The sequence below is a fragment of the Heptranchias perlo genome, chromosome 44 (genome assembly GCF_035084215.1).
Source record: "Heptranchias perlo isolate sHepPer1 chromosome 44, sHepPer1.hap1, whole genome shotgun sequence".
Taxonomy (NCBI): Eukaryota; Metazoa; Chordata; class Chondrichthyes; order Hexanchiformes; family Hexanchidae; genus Heptranchias; species Heptranchias perlo.
In genome coordinates, this window is record NC_090368.1 from 8179591 (window position 1) to 8197895 (window position 18305).

General features: G+C 53.1%; 1 protein-coding gene across 3 annotated transcripts in view; it reads left to right on the plus strand.

The window, feature by feature from the left end:
• gatad2b (GATA zinc finger domain containing 2B) overlaps positions 1-18305 on the plus strand; it is a 129946-nt gene that overhangs the window by 89067 nt on the left and 22574 nt on the right. For all 3 annotated transcript variants that reach the window (XM_067976083.1, XM_067976082.1, XM_067976081.1), the window contains one exon: positions 12440-12775. In XM_067976083.1, coding sequence (XP_067832184.1) covers positions 12447-12775 — 329 coding nt within the window. In that variant the 5' untranslated portion in view covers positions 12440-12446. The remainder of the gene's footprint in view (positions 1-12439; positions 12776-18305) is intronic.

An 18305-nucleotide genomic window follows, 5' to 3' on the forward strand; every position in this document is an offset into this window, starting at 1 on the left:
GGAGAGGATATAGAGTGTGTGAGGGGGAGAGGATTTAGTGTGTGTGTGAGAGGGAGAGGATATAGTGTGTGTGAGGGGGAGAGGATTTAGTGTGTGTGTGAGAGGGAGAGGATATAGAGTGTGTGAGGGGGAGAGGATTTAGTGTGTGTGTGAGAGGGAGAGGATATAGTGTGTGTGTGAGGGGGAGAGGATATAGAGTGTGTGAGGGGGAGAGGATTTAGTGTGTGTGTGAGAGGGAGAGGATATAGAGTGTGTGAGGGGGAGAGGATTTAGTGTGTGTGTGAGAGGGAGAGGATATAGTGTGTGTGTGAGGGGGAGAGGATATAGAGTGTGTGAGGGGGAGAGGATTTAGTGTGTGTGTGAGAGGGAGAGGATATAGTGTGTGTGAGGGGGAGAGGATTTAGTGTGTGTGAGGGGGAGAGGATTTAGTGTGTGTGAGGGGGAGAGGATTTAGTGTGTGTGAGGGGGAGAGGATTTAGTGTGTGTGTGAGGGAGAGGATATAGTGTGTGTGAGGGGGAGAGGATTTAATGTGTGTGAGGGGGAGAGGATTTAGTGTGTGTGAGGGGGAGAGGATTTAGTGTGTGTGAGGGGGAGAGGATTTAGTGTGTGTGAGGGGGAGAGGATTTAGTGTGTGTGTGAGGGAGAGGATATAGTGTGTGTGAGGGGGAGAGGATTTAATGTGTGTGAGGGGGAGAGGATTTAGTGTGTGTGTGTGAGGGGAGAGGATATAGTGTGTGTGAGGGAGGGAGAGAATATAGTGTGTGTGTGAGGGGGAGGATATAGAGTGTGTGTGAGGGGGAGGATATAGAGTGTGTGTGAGAGGGAGAGGATATAGTGTGTGTGTGAGGGGGAGGATATAGTGTGTGTGTGAGAGGGAGAGAATATAGTGTGTGTGTGAGGGGGAGGATATAGTGTGTGTGTGAGGGGGAGGATATAGAGTGTGTGTGAGAGGGAGAGGATATAGTGTGTGTGTGAGGGGGAGGATATAGAGTGTGTGTGAGAGGGAGAGGATATAGTGTGTGTGTGAGGGGGAGGATATAGTGTGTGTGTGTGAGGGAGAGGATATAGTGTGTGTGTGAGGGGGAGGATATAGTGTGTGTGTGAGGGAGAGGATATAGTGTGTGTGTGAGGGAGAGGATATAGTGTGTGTGAGAGGGAGAGGATATAGTGTGTGTGTGAGGGGGAGGATATAGTGTGTGTGTGAGGGAGAGGATATAGTGTGTGTGAGGGAGAGGATATAGTGTGTGTGTGAGAGGGAGAGAATATAGTGTGTGTGAGGGAGGGGATATAGTGTGTGTGAGAGGGAGAGGATATAGTGTGTGTGTGAGGGAGAGGATATAGTGTGTGTGTGAGGGAGAGGATATAGTGTGTGTGTGAGGGAGAGGATATAGTGTGTGTGTGAGGGAGAGGATATAGTGTGTGTGAGGGGGAGAGGATATAGTGTGTGTGTGAGGGAGAGGATATAGTGTGTGTGTGAGGGAGAGGGTATAGTGTGTGTGAGGGGGAGAGGATATAGTGTGTGTGTGAGAGGGAGAGAATATTGTGTGTGTGAGAGGGAGAGAGGATATAGAGTGTGAGGGAGAGGATATAGAGTGTGTGAGGGGGAGAGGATTTAGTGTGTGTGTGAGAGGGAGAGAATATTGTGTGTGTGAGAGGGAGAGAGGATATAGAGTGTGAGGGAGAGGATATAGAGTGTGTGAGGGGGAGTGGATTTCGAGTGTGTGTGTGAGGGGGAGGATATAGAGTGTGTGTGTGAGGGAGAGGATATAGTGTGTGTGTGTGAGGGGGAGGATATAGAGTGTGTGTGTGAGGGAGAGGATATAGTGTGTGTGAGGGAGAGGATATAGTGTGTGTGAGGGAGAGGATATAGTGTGTGTGTGAGGGAGAGGATATAGAGTGTGTGAGGGAGAGGATATAGTGTGTGTGTGAGGGAGAGGATATAGAGTGTGTGTGAGAGGGAGGGGATATAGTGTGTGTGTGTGAGGGAGAGGATATAGTGTGTGTGAGGGAGAGGATATAGTGTGTGTGAGGGAGAGAATATAGTGTGTGTGAGGGAGAGGATATAGTGTGTGTGTGAGGGAGAGGATATAGTGTGTGTGTGAGGGAGAGGATATAGAGTGTGTGAGGGGGAGAGGATTTAGTGTGTGTGTGAGAGGGAGAGAATATAGTGTGTGTGAGGGAGAGGATATAGTGTGTGTGAGGGAGAGGATATAGTGTGTGTGTGTGAGAGGGAGAGGATATAGTGTGTGTGTGAGGGGGAGGATATAGAGTGTGTGTGAGAGGGAGAGGATATAGTGTGTGTGTGAGGGGGAGGATATAGTGTGTGTGTGAGAGGGAGAGAATATAGTGTGTGTGTGAGGGGGAGGATATAGTGTGTGTGTGAGGGGGAGGATATAGAGTGTGTGTGAGAGGGAGAGGATATAGTGTGTGTGTGAGGGGGAGGATATAGTGTGTGTGTGTGAGGGGGAGGATATAGTGTGTGTGTGAGGGAGAGGATATAGTGTGTGTGTGAGGGAGAGGATATAGTGTGTGTGTGAGGGAGAGGATATAGTGTGTGTGTGAGGGGGAGGATATAGTGTGTGTGTGAGGGAGAGGATATAGTGTGTGTGAGGGAGAGGATATAGTGTGTGTGTGAGAGGGAGAGAATATAGTGTGTGTGAGGGAGGGGATATAGTGTGTGTGAGAGGGAGAGGATATAGTGTGTGTGTGAGGGAGAGGATATAGTGTGTGTGTGAGGGAGAGGATATAGTGTGTGTGTGAGGGAGAGGATATAGTGTGTGTGTGAGGGAGAGGATATAGTGTGTGTGTGAGGGAGAGGATATAGTGTGTGTGAGGGGGAGAGGATATAGTGTGTGTGTGAGGGAGAGGATATAGTGTGTGTGTGAGGGAGAGGGTATAGTGTGTGTGAGGGGGAGAGGATATAGTGTGTGTGTGAGAGGGAGAGAATATTGTGTGTGTGAGAGGGAGAGAGGATATAGAGTGTGAGGGAGAGGATATAGAGTGTGTGAGGGGGAGAGGATTTAGTGTGTGTGTGAGAGGGAGAGAATATTGTGTGTGTGAGAGGGAGAGAGGATATAGAGTGTGTGAGGGGGAGAGGATTTCGAGTGTGTGTGAGAGGGAGAGAATATAGTTTGTGTGTGAGAGGGAGAGAATATAGTGTGTGTGTGAGAGGGAGAGAATATAGTGTGTGTGAGGGGGAGAGGATTTAGTGTGTGTGTGTGAGGGGGAGGATATAGAGAGTGTGTGAGAGGGAGAGGATTTAGTGTGTGTGTGAGGGGGAGGATATAGAGTGTGTGTGTGAGGGAGAGGATATAGTGTGTGTGTGTGAGGGGGAGGATATAGAGTGTGTGTGTGAGGGAGAGGATATAGTGTGTGTGTGTGAGGGGGAGGATATAGAGTGTGTGTGTGAGGGAGAGGATATAGTGTGTGTGAGGGAGAGGATATAGTGTGTGTGAGGGAGAGGATATAGAGTGTGTGTGAGAGGGAGGGGATATAGTGTGTGTGTGTGAGGGAGAGGATATAGTGTGTGTGAGGGAGAGGATATAGTGTGTGTGAGGGAGAGAATATAGTGTGTGTGAGGGAGAGGATATAGTGTGTGTGTGAGGGAGAGGATATAGTGTGTGTGAGGGGGAGAGGATATAGTGTGTGTGTGAGGGAGAGGATATAGAGTGTGTGAGGGGGAGAGGATTTAGTGTGTGTGTGAGAGGGAGAGAATATAGTGTGTGTGAGGGAGAGGATATAGTGTGTGTGAGGGAGAGGATATAGTGTGTGTGTGTGAGAGGGAGAGAGGATATAGAGTGTGAGGGAGAGGATATAGAGTGTGTGAGGGGGAGAGGATTTAGTGTGTGTGTGAGAGGGAGAGAATATTGTGTGTGTGAGGGGGAGAGGATTTAGTGTGTGTGTGAGAGGGAGAGGATATAGTGTGTGTGTGAGGGAGAGGATATAGAGTGTGTGTGAGGGTGAGAATATAGTGTGTGTGTGAGGGAGAGGATATAGTGTGTGTGAGGGAGAGGATATAGTGTGTGTGTGAGGGAGAGGATATAGTGTGTGTGAGGGAGAGGATATAGTGTGTGTGTGAGGGAGAGGATATAGTGTGTGTGTGAGGGAGAGGATATAGAGTGTGTGTGAGAGGGAGGGGATATAGTGTGTGAGGGGGAGAGGATATATAGTGTGTGTGAGAGGGAGGGGATATAGTGTGGGTGTGTGAGGGAGAGGATATAGTGTGTGTGAGGGAGAGGATATAGAGTGTGTGAGGGAGAGAATATAGTGTGTGTGAGGGAGAGGATATAGTGTGTGTGAGGGAGAGGATATAGTGTGTGTGTGAGGGAGAGGATATAGAGTGTGTGTGAGGGAGAGAATATAGTGTGTGTGAGGGAGAGGATATAGAGTGTGAGGGAGAGGATATAGAGTGTGTGAGGGGGAGAGGATTTAGTGTGTGTGTGAGAGGGAGAGAATATAGAGTGTGTGAGGGGGAGAGGATTTAGTGTGTGTGTGAGGGAGAGGATATAGAGTGTGTGAGGGGGAGAGGATTTAGTGTGTGTGTGAGAGGGAGAGGATATAGTGTGTGTGAGGGGGAGAGGATTTAGTGTGTGTGTGAGAGGGAGAGGATATAGTGTGTGTGAGGGGGAGAGGATTTAATGTGTGTGTGTGAGGGAGAGGATATAGAGTGTGTGAGGGGGAGAGGATTTAGTGTGTGTGTGAGAGGGAGAGGATATAGTGTGTGTGAGGGGGAGAGGATTTAGTGTGTGTGTGAGGGAGAGGATATAGAGTGTGTGAGGGGGAGAGGATATAGAGTGTGTGAGGGGGAGAGGATTTAGTGTGTGTGTGAGAGGGAGAGGATATAGTGTGTGTGAGGGGGAGAGGATTTAATGTGTGTGAGGGGGAGAGGATTTAGTGTGTGTGAGGGGGAGAGGATTTAGTGTGTGTGAGGGGGAGAGGATTTAGTGTGTGTGAGGGGGAGAGGATTTAGTGTGTGTGTGAGGGAGAGGATATAGTGTGTGTGAGGGGGAGAGGATATAGTGTGTGTGTGTGTGAGGGAGAGGATATAGTGTGTGTGAGGGGGAGAGGATATAGTGTGTGTGAGGGGGAGAGGATATAGTGTGTGTGAGAGGGAGGGGATATAGAGAGGGTGTGAGAGGGAGGGGATATAGAGTGTGTGTGAGAGGGAGGGGATATAGAGTGTGTGTGAGAGGGAGGGGATATAGAGTGTGTGTGAGAGGGAGGGGATATAGAGTGTGTGTGAGAGGGAGGGGATATGGAGTGTGTGTGAGAGGGAGGGGATATAGAGTGTGTGTGAGAGGGAGAGGATATAGAGTGTGTGTGAGAGGGAGAGGATATAGAGTGTGTGTGAGAGGGAGGGGATATAGAGTGTGTGTGAGAGGGAGGGGATATAGAGTGTGTGTGAGAGGGAGAGGATATAGAGTGTGTGTGAGAGGGAGAGGATATAGAGTGTGTGTGAGAGGGAGGGGATATAGAGTGTGTGTGAGAGGGAGGGGATATAGAGTGTGTGTGAGAGGGAGGGAATATAGTGTGTGTGTGAGAGGGAGGGAGAGGATACAGAGAGGGTGTGAGGGTGAGGGGGAGAATATATAGAGAGTGTGTGAGGGTGAAATCTCGAGAGTACGAAAGAGGGAGAATATCCTCTATGTGTTTGGTCTCCCCAGTGTGAAGGAAGACCTTTTGCTTCTTCAATTCACACCACCTTCAACTGCCTGAATTGGTCACACTGAAACCAGAATGAACCAAATGTCCTGCTTTAGCGAGCAGGGCCTGTTTTCACTTCAAGGTGCCACTCTTTGCAACTGTTCCATCCTTCGAGTGTGTTGTTGGGATGCTCCAGCTGAAGTCCTGATGGGTAACGGTAACTGGAGTCGAGGTTGATGGTGCCTTGTGCTTACTTAAAATCACACTTCAAACTTTCAGTGCTGCATATGAGCAGCCCGTGGGTCTGAGTTATTGTTTTCCCTCCATGTTTGTATGTGGGGTCTGTCTCTTTCTCGGTCCTCTCCTTTTGGTTCCTTTAATTGGGTTCGCTCTCGTCTGTCGTGTGGACTGCTGCTGATGGACGTTACTGAGCTTTATTCCTTCACACCTGTCAGCCGTGGCTCAGTGGATCGGACTCGCTCCTCTGAGTCAGAAGGTCGTGGGTTCGAGTCTCACTCCAGAGTCTTGAGCCCGTAATCCAGGCCGACACTCCCGGTGCCAGTACTGAGGGAGTGCTGGACTGTCAGAATGTGCCGTCTTTCAGATGGGACTTTAAACCGAGGCCCTGTCTGCCCTCTTAGGTGGACATAAAAGATCCCACGACCACTATTGGAAGAAGAGCAGGTGAGTTCTCCCCAGTGTTCTAAGGCTAATATTTATCCCTCAACCAACATCACTAAAATCAGATTATCTGGTCATTATCACATTGCTGTTTGTGGGATCTTGCTGTGCGCAAATTGGCTGCTGCATTTCCTACATTACAACAGTGACTACACTTCAGAAGTACTTCATTGGCTGTAAAGCGCTTTGGGACGACCTGAGGTGGTGAAAGGCGCTATAGAAATGCAACAGTCGCCCTCAGCTTCCAATCTCACCAGCCGCCCGACGACTCAGGAACTCGCCACTGCCCCCTCTACACCAATCAGAGCGATTAACCGGCTCCGGTGCCCGCACTGACATCACGAATGTGACCCGCGTGCTTCACGGTCCCGGATTTTAGGGAGGAAGGTAATGGGATTTTGGAGGGACGGAATTGCTTTATTGACCGATCCGCCACATCAGGAAACCGAGGCTTTTATGGTGGAAATCATAGAATTTACAGCACAGAAACAGGCCATTCGGCCCAACTGGTCCATGCTGGTGTTTGTACTCCACACGAGCCTCCTCCCTCTTCTCCCCCTATCAGCATATCCTTCTATTCCTTTCTCCCTCATGTGTTTATCGAGCTTTCCCTTAAATCCATCTCTGTTATTCGCCTCAACCACTCCATGTGGGAGTGAGTTCCACATTCTCACCACTCTCTGGGTGAAGAAGTTTCTCCTGAATTCCCGATTGGATTTATTAGTGACTATCTTATATTTATGGCCCCTAGTTCTGGTCTTCCCCACAAGTAGAAACATCTTCTCTATGTTTACCCTATCGAACCTTTTCATAATCTTAAAGACCTCTATCAGGTCACCCCCTCAGCCTTCTCTTTTTGGTTTAAAAGAAATGTAATGATCCTCAGCCATCTCCAATTCTTTGAAGATTTATTTGAAGAAAGAAAGGTCTTGCATTTATATAGCTCCTTTAATGTCCCAAAGCACTTTACAGCCAATGACATACGTTTGAAGTGTGGTCACTGTTATAATGTAGGAAGCGCGGCAGCCAATTTGCGCACAGCAAGATCCCACAAACAGCGATGTGATAAATGACCAGATCATCTGTTTTTTAGTGATGTTGGTTGAGGGATAAATATTGGCCCAGGACACTGGGGAGAACTCCCCTGCTCTTTTTCCAATAGTGGCCGTGGAATCTTTTACGCCCACCTGTACTGCACTGTTGCCCATTAAAACTGCACCTGTCTTAAGTGCATTAGATCAGCAGTCACTCGCAGGTGATCGATCACAGAGTCTGTCTGTCCACAGGTACGTCTGCCACTTACAGTAAGGCTCAAAGCCTGTCTGTGTCAATCTGAACTAATTGAATCGACAGAGAGTCTAATAGCAGAAGGAGTCAGGAAACGCTTGTTAGGACTATTGTCTCTGAGGTATCGCAGACTGCAGCGTATATATCCTGTGCAGCTCGAAAGGAGCTCCCACAGTATTTACCCTTAACCCTGAACTGGCCAGCAATAAGAAAACCAAGAATAAAATCTAGAAGAATCATAGAATGCTTACAGCACAGAAAGAGGCCATTCTGCCCGTCGAGCCCGTGCCGGCTCTCTGCAAGAGTAATCCAGCTAGTCCCACTCCCTGCCTTTTCCCCGTAGCCCTGCAGATTTTTTCCCTTCAAGTACTTATCCAATTCCCTTTTGAAAGCCATGATTGAATCTGCCTCCACCACCCCCTCGGGCAGTGCATTCCAGATCATAACCACTCGCTGCGTAAAAAAGTTTTTCCACATGTCGCTTTTGGTTCTTCTGCCAATCACCTTAAATCTATGTCCTCTGGTTCTTGACCCTTCCGCCAATGGGAACAGTTTCTCTCTATCTATTCTGACTAGACCCTTCATGATTTTGAACACCTCTATCAAATCTCCTCTCAACCTTCTCTACTCTAAGGAGAACAACCCCAGTTTCTGCAGTCTCACCACACAACTGAAGTCCTTCATCCCTGGAATCATTCTAGTAAATCTCCTCCGCACCCTCTCCAAGGCCTTCACATCTTTCCTAAAGTGCGGTGCCCAGAATTGGACACAATACTCCAGTTGTGGCCGTATCAGTGTTTTATAAAGGTTCATCATAACTTCCTTAAATTTGTACTCTATGCCTCTATTTATAAAGCCCAGATCCCATACGCTATTTTAACTGTTTTCTCAACCTGCCCTGCCACCTTCAACGGCCTGTGCACATATACCCCCAGATCTCTCTGTTCCTGCACCCCCTTTAGAATTGTACCCTTTAGTTTATATTGCCTCTCCTCAATCTTCCTACCAAAATGTATCACTTCGCATTTTTCTGCGTTAAATTTCATCTGCCACGTTTCCGCCCATTCCACCAGCCTGTCTATATCCTCTTGAAGTCTATCACTATCCTCCTCACTGTTCACTACACTTCTAAGTTTTGTGTCATCTGCAAAGTTTGAAATTGTGCCCTGTACACCCAAGTCCAAGTCATTAACATATACATATATATATATCAAGAAAAGCAGCGGTCCCAGCACCGACCCCTGGGGAACACCACTGTACCCCTCCCTCCAGTCTGAAAAACCACCGTTCACCACTACACTCTGTTTCCTCTCTCTTAGCCAATTTCGTATCCATGCTGCCACTGCCCCTTTTATTACATGGGCTTCAACTTTGTTGACAAGCCTATAATGTGGCAACGATGACCTGCCTCATAGAGCATGGGGAGGGTTCATTAGACACTGAGAGGGTACAGCTCTGGGTAGAGAGCCCTGTCCAAAAGCGAGCAGGGCTCTGGCAAGGTAGCGGCGCCTTTAAGGGGGAAAAGAAACTGCACGCGCCAATGAACTGGGTCCGATTGCACGTGCGGGCGTGCTCTTGCTTGTGCGCGGAGAATTTGTGTATCCCTGAAAGCAGGCTATCAGGTTCAGTCACGGCCCAGTAGTTCACCGAGGCTCTTTCTCTACAAGCTATTTTTAATTAAAATGACACGGCACTGTTCCTTATAATTAAATGCTACATTGAGGTAATTACATTCAGCAGCAACAATGTGGGCCTTGTATTGGAGTGAGTGGTGAACTGGAGTTGGATAGTTTTATACTCACAGAATTATATAGAATTACATAGAACTTACAGCACAGAAACAGGTCATGCAACAGGTCTGTGCCGGTGTTTATGCTCCACACGAGCCTCCTCCCTCCCTACTTCATCTCACCCTATCAGCATATCCTTCTACTCCTTTCTCCCTCATGTACTTATCTGGCTTCCCCTTAAATGCATCTCTGTTATTCGCCTCAACCACTCCATGTGGGAGCGAGTTCCACATTCTCATCACTCTCTGGGTAAAGAAGTTTCTCCTGAATTCCGAATTGGATTTATTTGTGACACTCTTATATTTACAGCCCCTAGTTCTGGTCTCTCCCACTAGTGGAAACATCTTCTCTACGTTTACCCTATCAAACCTCTTCATAATTTTAAAGACTTCTATCAGGCCTCTCCTCAGCTTTCTCTTTTCGAGAGAAAAGAGCCCCAGCCTGTTCAGTCTTTCCTGAAAGTTATAACTTCTCAGTTCTGGTATCATCCTAGTAAATCTTTTTTGCAGCTTTCCCAGCGCCTCTATATAACCTTTTTTTATCATACGGAGACCAGAATTGTGCACAGGACCATCTAACTTCCCCGTTCTACCATGTTTTCATCCCAGCCTTCGGGATGTGATTGTTTACGGTCAGCGTTGTGCTGGATTATATATTTTGATATGTTTGAGGCCAGTTGCAGAAATTGGAAGTGTCAAAGGCCCTTCTGTTCTTCTGAGGCAAACGGGGGAACATCGTGTTCCTCATGGTTTTCAGTCAGGAACTCGTAGCTCGGCGATGACGCCAAGTTTGGGTTGTAGGCGGAAGGGAAGACTGAGAGAATTGAGGAGCTTGAGAGCTCTGGGAAATGGGGAGTTGGAGTAGGAGACGGTAAAATGAATTTTCATTCCACAGATCAAGATTTACTCTTGCACAATTATAAGCGTTCACTTAAACAAGGATCTATACCCCGTGTTTAGTTTTTCTCGGTTTGGCACTCTCCCCCCCCACCAAGTCCGAAGGCTGTGGGTCAAGTCCCACTGCAGAGACTTGAGCATATAATCCAGACCGACACTCCCAGTGCAGTAACTCTAGTAGGGTATCGCAGCTTGCACTAGTGGGGTCGCACAGCTTGCACTAGTGGGGTCGCGCAGCTTGCACTAGTGGGGTCACGCAGCTTGCACTAGTGGGGTCACGCAGCTTGCACTAGTGGGGTATCGCAGCTTGCACTAGTGGGGTATCGCAGCTTGCACTAGTGGGGTCGCGCAGCTTGCAATATTGGGGTATTGCAGCTTGCACTAGTGGGGTAGCGCAGCTTGCACTAGTGGGGTCGCGCAGCTTGCACTAGTGGGGTATCGCAGCTTGCACTAGTGGGGTAGTGCTGAGATGTGGATCTCGCTCTGACTGCTGCACTGTATGGTAAAAAGGCTTGCATTTCTATTTCACAACCTCAGGACGTCACAGCCAGTTGAGCACTTTTTGAAGTCTACGGTAGGAAACACATCAAGGTCCCACAGGGATAGTGACCAGATGATCTGTTTTAGTGATAAATATTGGCCAGGACGAACTCCCCTGTTCTTGTTCAAATAATGCCATGGGATCTATTGCATCCATCCTGAGGGCAGGCAGGACCTCGGTTTAATGTCTCATCCCTAAGACGGTGCCTCTGACAGTGCACCACTCCCTCAATACCGCACTGGAGTCTCAGCCCAGATTACGGGCTTGTGTTTCTGGAGTGGGACTTGAACCCACAACCTTCTGACTCGGAGGCGAGAGTGCTATCCACTGAGCCACAGCTGATACTTTCATTTCAGACCTCTGTTTATAACACCTTTCCCCTACACTTTCTGTGGAATCTGCCTGCTTCGCCAAGCCACAACTTGCCTGTTTTCTTTCCTCATTGTACAATTTCTGACTGCAAAGGGTTAACGTTATACCGTTAAAGTAACTTCTGTTCATCCAAAATCGTGTTGCCCATTTCCTAACTCGCAACAGGTCCCATTCATCCGTTACCCCTGTGCTCGCTGACCGACATTGGCTCCCGATCCACCTCAATTTTAACATGCTCATCCTTGTTCAAATCCCTCTATGGCCTCGCCCCTCCCGATCTCTGTAACCTCCTCCTGCCCGACAACTCTCCGAGATCTCTGCGCTTCTCCAATTCTGGCCTCTTGCGCATTCCTGATTTTTTTTTATTCGTTCATGGGATGTGGGCGTCGCTGGCGAGGCCGGCATTTATCGCCCATCCCTAATTGCCCCTTGAGAAGGTGGTGGTGAGCCGCCTTCTTGAACCGCCGCAGTCCGTGTGGTGAAGGTTCTCCCACAGTGCTGTTAGGAAGGGAGTTCCAGGATTTTGACCCAGCGACGATGAAGGAACGGCGATATATTTCCAAGTTGGGATGGTGTGTGACTTGGAGGGGAACGTGCAGGTGGTGTTGTTCCCATGTGCCTGCTGCTCTTGTCCTTCTAGGTGGTAGAGGTCGTGGGTTTGGGAGGTGCTGTCGAAGAATCCTTGGCAAGTTGCTGCAGTGCATCCTGTGGATGGTACACACTGCAGCCACGGTGCGCCAGTGGTGAAGGGAGTGAATGTTTAGGGTGGTGGATGGGGTGCCAGTCAAGCGGGCTGCTTTGTCCTGGATGGTGTCGAGCTTCTTGAGTGTTGTTGGAGCTGCACTCATCCAGGCAAGTGGAGAGTATTCCATCACACTCCTGACTTGTGCCTTCCATCGCTCCACCATTGGCGGCCGTGCCTTCAGCTGCCTAGGCCCTAAGCTCTGGAATTCCCTCCCTAAACCTCTCCGCCTCTCTCTCCTCCTTTAAGACACTTCTTAAAATCTACCTCTTTGACCAAGCTTTTGGTCACCTGTCCTAATATCTCCTTATGTGGCTCGGTGTCAGATTTTGTTTGATAATCACTCCTGTGAAGTGCCCTGATGTTTTACTATGTTAAAGGCGCTATATAAATGCGGGCTGTTGCTCACCTGTTGAGAACGCAGCCCCGCGGGTGGGGTAACAAAACTAAAACCTGTGCCTTTGTTGCCCCCCCTCCCCCCACCAGCAGCAGGATGGACAGAATGACGGACGATGCCCTGAGGCTCCACCTGCTCAAGCGAGGTCTGGACCGGGCCGAGGAGCGCGAGGACCTAGTGGCCAAGCGGCTGAAGATGGAAGGGCATGAGGCCATGGAGCGGCTGAAGATGCTGGCCCTGCTGAAGAGGAAGGACCTGGGCGGCCCAGAGATGCCCCAGGACCTGGTGGTCAAGCCCGAGCACCAGAAGGCGGGCGAGGAGAAGATGAACGGCAGCCTGAAGCCTCGCCCTGAGATCCGCAGCGTGGTCAAAGCGGGCAAGGAGAATATCGGGGACGAGCCCGTCGACATGAGCGCGCACAAGAGGTAAAAGGCAATGCCACAGGGTGGGGAGAGGGGATGTGAGTGTGTATCCTGCCGTTTCTCTCCACACTGATGCCTCTCCTTCCCCCGCTATCTCTCCTTCCCCCGCTCTCTCTCCTTCCCCCGCGCTCTCTCTCCTTCTCCCACGCTCTCTCTCCTTCCCCGTGCTCGCCCTCTTTCCCCCGCGCTCTCTCTCCTTCCCCCGCGCTCTCTCTCCTTCCCCCGCGCTCTCTCTCCTTCCCCCGCGCTCTCTCTCCTTCCCCCGCGCTCTCTCTCCTTCCCCCGCGCTCTCTCTCCTTCCTCCGCGCTCTCTCTCCTTCCCCCGCGCTCTCTCTCCTTCCCCCGCGCTCTCTCTCCTTCCCCCGCGCTCTCTCTCATTCCCCCGCGCGCTCTCTCCTTCCTCCGCTCTCTCCTTCCCCCGCTCTCTCCTCCCTGAGTCCTTTCCTTCCCCCGTTCTCTCTCCTTCCCCCGTTCTCTCTCCTTCCCCCGTTCTCTCTCCTTCCACCGTTCTCTCTCCTTCCCCCGTTCTCTCACCTTCCCCCAAGCTCTCTCACCTTTCCCCGCTCTCTCACCTTTCCCCGCTCTCTCACCTTTCCCCGCTCTCTCACCTTCCCCGCGCTCTCTCGTTCCCCTGCGTTCTCTCACCTTTCCCCGCTCTCTCACCTTTCCCCGCTCTCTCTTCCCCCGCGCTCTCTCTCCTTCCCCCGCGCTCTCTCTCCTTTCCCCGCGCTCTCTCTTCTTCCCCCGCGCTCTCTCTCCTTCCCACGTGCTCTCTCTCCTTCCCTCGCGCTCTCTCTTCTTCCCCCGCGCTCTCTCTCCTTCCCCCGCGCTCTCTCTCCTTCCCCCGCGCTCTCTCTCCTTCCCCCGCGCTCTCTCTCCTTCCCCCGCGCTCTCTCTCCTTCCCCCGTGCTCTCTCTCCTTCCCCCGCGCTCTCTCTCCTTCCCCCGCGCTCTCTCTTCTTCCCCCGCGCTCTCTCTTCTTCCCCCGCGCTCTCTCTCCTTCCCCCGCGCTCTCTCTCCTTTCCCCGCGCTCTCTCTCCTTCCCCCGCGCTCTCTCTCCTTCCCCCGCTCTCTCTCCCCTTTCCCCGCTCTCTCTCCTTCCCCCGTGCTCTCTCTCCTTCCCCCGCGCTCTCTCTCCTTCCCCCGCGCTCTCTCTCCTTCCCTTGCGCTCTTTATCCTTCCCTTGCGCTCTCTCTCCTGCCCCCGCGCTCCCTCTCCTTCCCCTGCTCCCTCTCCTTCCCCCGCTCTCTCTCCTTCCCCCGCTCTTTCTCCTTCCCCCGCTCTCTCACCTTCCCCCATGCTCTCCCTCCTTCCCCCATGCTCTCCTCCCTTCCCCCGCGCTCTCTCGTTCCCCTGCGCTCTCTCTCCTTTCCCCGCTCTCTCACCTTTCCCCGCTCTCTCACCTTTCCCCGCTCTCTCACCTTTCCCCGCTCTCTCACCTTCCCCGCGCTCTCTCCCCTTCCCCCGCGCTCTTTCCCCTTCCCCCTCGCTCTCTCCCCTTCCCCCGCGCTCTCTCTCCTTCCACCGCGCTCTCTCCCCTTCCCCCGCGCTCTCTCCCCTTCCCCCGCGCGCTCTCTCCTTCCCCCACGCTCTCTCCTTCCCCGCGCTCTCTCTCCTTCCCCCGCTCTCTCTCCTTCCCCCGCGCTCTCTCTCCTTCCCCCGCGCACTCTCTCCTTCCCCCGCGCTCTCTCCCCTTCCCCCGCGCTCTCTCCCCTTCCCCCGCGCTCTCTCTCCTTCCCCCGCTCTCTCCTTCCCCCGCTCTCTCCTTCCCCCGCTCTCCTTCCCCGTCTCTGCTTCCCCCGCGCTCTCTCTCCTTCCCCCGCGCTCTCTCTCCTTCCCCCACGCTCTCTCTCCTTCCCCCGCGCTCTCCCTCCTTCCCCGTGCTCGCCCTCTTTCCCCCGCGTTCTCTCTCCTTCCCCCGCGCGCTCTCTCCTTCCTCCGCTCTCTCCTTCCCCTGCTCTCTCCTCCCTGAGTCCTTTCCTTCCCCCGTTCTCTCTCCTTCCCCCGTTCTCTCTCCTTCCCCCGTTCTCTCTCCTTCCCCCGTTCTCTCTCCTTCCCCCGTTCTCTCTCCTTTCCCCGCTCTCTCCTTTCCCCGCTCTCTCCTTTCCCCGCGCTCTCTCACTTTCCCCCAAGCTCTCTCTCCTTCCCCTGCTTTCTCTCCTTCCCCCGCTCTCTCTCCTTCCCCCGCTCTTTCTGCTTCCCCCGCTCTCTCACCTTCCCCCCTGCTTTCCCCCCTTCCCCCGCGCTCTCTTGTTCCCCTGCGTTCTCTCACCTTTCCCCGCGCTCTCACCTTTCCCAGCTCTCTCACCTTCCCCGCGCTCTCTCGTTCCCCTGCGTTCTCTCACCTTTCCCCGTTCTCTCACCTTTCCCCGCTCTCTCACCTTTCCCCGCTCTCTCACCTTTCCCCGCTCTCTCACCTTCCCCGCGCTCTCTCTTCTTCCCCCGCGCTCTCTCTCCATTCCCCGCGCTCTCTCTCCATTCCCCGCGCTCTCTCTCCATTCCCCGCGCTCTCTCTCCTTCCCCCGCGCTCTCTCTCCTTCCCTCGCGCTCTCTCTCCTTCCCTCGCGCTCTCTCTCCTTCCCCCGCTCTCTCTCTCCTTCCCTCGCGCTCTCTCTCCTTCCCCCGCGCTCTCTCTCCTTCCCCCGCGCTCTCTCTCCTTCCCCCGCGCTCTCTCTCCTTCCCCCGCGCTCTCTCTCCTTCCCTCGCGCTCTCTCTCCTTCCCCCGCTCTCTCTCTTCTTCCCCCGCGCTCTCTCTTCTTCCCCGCTCTCTCTCTCCTTTCCCCGCTCTCTCTTCTTCCCCCGTGCTCTCTCGCCTTCCCCCGCTCTCTCTCCTTCCTCCGTGCTCTCTCTCCTACCCTTGCGCTCTTTATCCTTCCCTTGCGCTCTCTCTCCTGCCCCCGCGCTCCCTCTCCTTCCCCTGCTCCCTCTCCTTCCCCCGCTCTCTCTCCTTCCCCCGCTCTTTCTCCTTCCCCCGCTCTCTCACCTTCCCCCATGCTCTCCCTCCTTCCCCCATGCTCTCCCCCCTTCCCCCGCGCTCTCTCGTTCCCCTGCGCTCTCTCTCCTTTCCCCGCTCTCTCACCTTTCCCCGCTCTCTCACCTTCCCCGCGCTCTCTCTTCTTCCCCCGCGCTCTCTCTTCTTCCCCCGCGCTCTCTCTTCCCCGCGCTCTCTCTCCTTCCCCTGCGCTCTCTCTTCCCCCGCGCTCTCTCTTCTTCCCCCGCGCTCTCTCTTCTTCCCCCGCGCTCTCTCTTCCCCGCGCTCTCTCTCCTTCCCCTGCGCTCTCTCTTCCCCCGCGCTCTCTCTCCTTCCCCCGCGCTCTCTCTCCTCCCCCCACTCTCTCTCGATCCCCCCCCCACTCTCTCTCGATCCTCCCCCCCACTCTCTCTCGATCCTCCCCCCCACTCTCTCTCGATCCTCCCCCACTCTCTCTCGATCCTCCCTCCCTCTTTCCCTCGATCCCCCCCCCACTCTCTCTCGATCCTCCCCCACTCTCTCTCGATCCCCCCCCCACTCTCTCTCGATCCTCCCTCCCTCTTTCCCTCGATCCCCCCCCCACTCTCTCTCGATCCTCCCCCCACTCTCTCTCGATCCCCCCTCCCACTCTCTCTCGATCCTCCCCCCCACTCTCTCTCGATCCCCCCTCCCACTCTCTCTCGATCCTCCCCCCCACTCTCTCTCGATCCTCCCCCCCACTCTCTCTCGATCCTCCCCCCACTCTCTCTCGATCCCCCCTCCCACTCTCTCTCGATCCCCCCCCCACTCTCTCTCGATCCTCCCTCCCTCTTTCCCTCGATCCTCCCCCCCACTCTCTCTCGATCCTCCCCCACTCTCTCTCGATCCCCCCCCCACTCTCTCTCGATCCTCCCTCCCTCTTTCCCTCGATCCTCCCCCACTCTCACTCGATCCTCCCTCCCTCTTTCCCTCGATCCTCCCCCTTGCTCTCTCTCAATCCCTACGGGGAATAAAAGCAAAGGTGAGTCTGTGCTCTCTCCTCTGTTCTCTCTCCTTCCCCACTTTTTCCTCCCCCCCCCCCCCATTCCTGGTGTTCCTGGGGGTGTACATTGTACAGGAAGTGCTGTCCTAAGTCCTTCTACTGCTTTAATAGACACCCTGTCCTGTAATTTAAGATAATACATGGTGTCTGTCGGATCACAGCAGCTACAGAGAAGGTTAAAATGACGTGGAGGCCAAGCGGAGATTTGTTGACGAATTGAAGGGTGTCATCCAGAGGCCACTTGACGATTTAAGTAGGATATTGGTAATTGGAAGAGGGATATAGAAATGTGGTTTGTAAACTAGCTGGCGGCAAGTGGGACCCAGACGGTTTTTTATAATTAAACAATTTGCTAAAGATGGGATGGGCCCTTTGAGAGGATTTAGGACACAGTGTTAAACAGGATCGGGATATGACGTGTTTCTCCCCCCCCCCCTCCACTGTCGGAAGGTGCAGAATCCCCTTTGGGGTTACAGGTTCCATGGCAGCTGGTCACCCTCCAATACCTCACCCCAACTGGCCTTTCTGGAGGGGTTGGACCGGCTGCTCCAACATGGGGAGCATCACAGTCAAGCACGTCGCTCTCCTGATCTGTGGCCTACATACACGTGCACTCCCACCTTAGATCACTCAGCACCGGCACTGGGAGTGTCGGCCTGGACCTGTTAGTAGTGTCAAGCATCAAATCTGAGAGCTTCCTTGCTCTGTACAGCTCTGAGATGATGGTGCTATCCCTGAGCCCTTGCAGGAGCATTTAAAGCTTCAGAAATAAATTGTGGGGAGAGATGAGTGTCATGTACGTACTTTGTAGATTGGAGATCTACGAGTAAAAGTGAGCACTTAAAATTTTCAGCTAGTGCGGAGACGGCTGTAAGTGATGGCCTGTAGTTCCGTCCGTGAATCTTCCGAATAAGAATCCACGTTAATAATCCATATCATGCCGCTTCTGCGGGCCGGTATCATCACGAAGAGGGAATGGGAGGTTTTAGCACCCGCTGTCAGTTGTTAAACGCTGAATGCTTTTTGTAAGAAAGCCCTCTCCGTGCCACAGAGCTGAGGGCTCGCTCCCTCACGGGCCGGGTTCTTGCTCTTGACTGGGTTGTTGGGACTAGGAGCTCGCGAGGGTGGGAACAGAAGCCACAGACAAAGAGGTGACAGACGGAAGCCAGGCGCCCTGCCTGTAAGGCCCAGGTGACAGACAGAAGCCAGGCGTCCCTCCTGTAGGGCCGAGGTGACAGACAGAAGCCAGGCGCCCCGCCTGTAGGGCCGAGGTGACAGACAGAAGCCAGGCGCTCCGCCTGTAGGGCCGGGGTGACAGACAGAAGCCAGGCGCCCTGCCTGTAGGGCCGAGGTGACAGACAGAAGCCAGGCGCCCCGCCTGTAGGGCCGAGGTGACAGACAGAAGTCAGGCGCTCCGCCTGTAAGGCCGAGGTGACAGACAGAAGCCAGGCGCCCCGCCTGTAGGGCCGAGGTGACAGACAGAAGCCAGGCGCTCCGCCTGTAGGGCCGAGGTGACAGACAGAAGCCAGGCGCCCCGCCTGT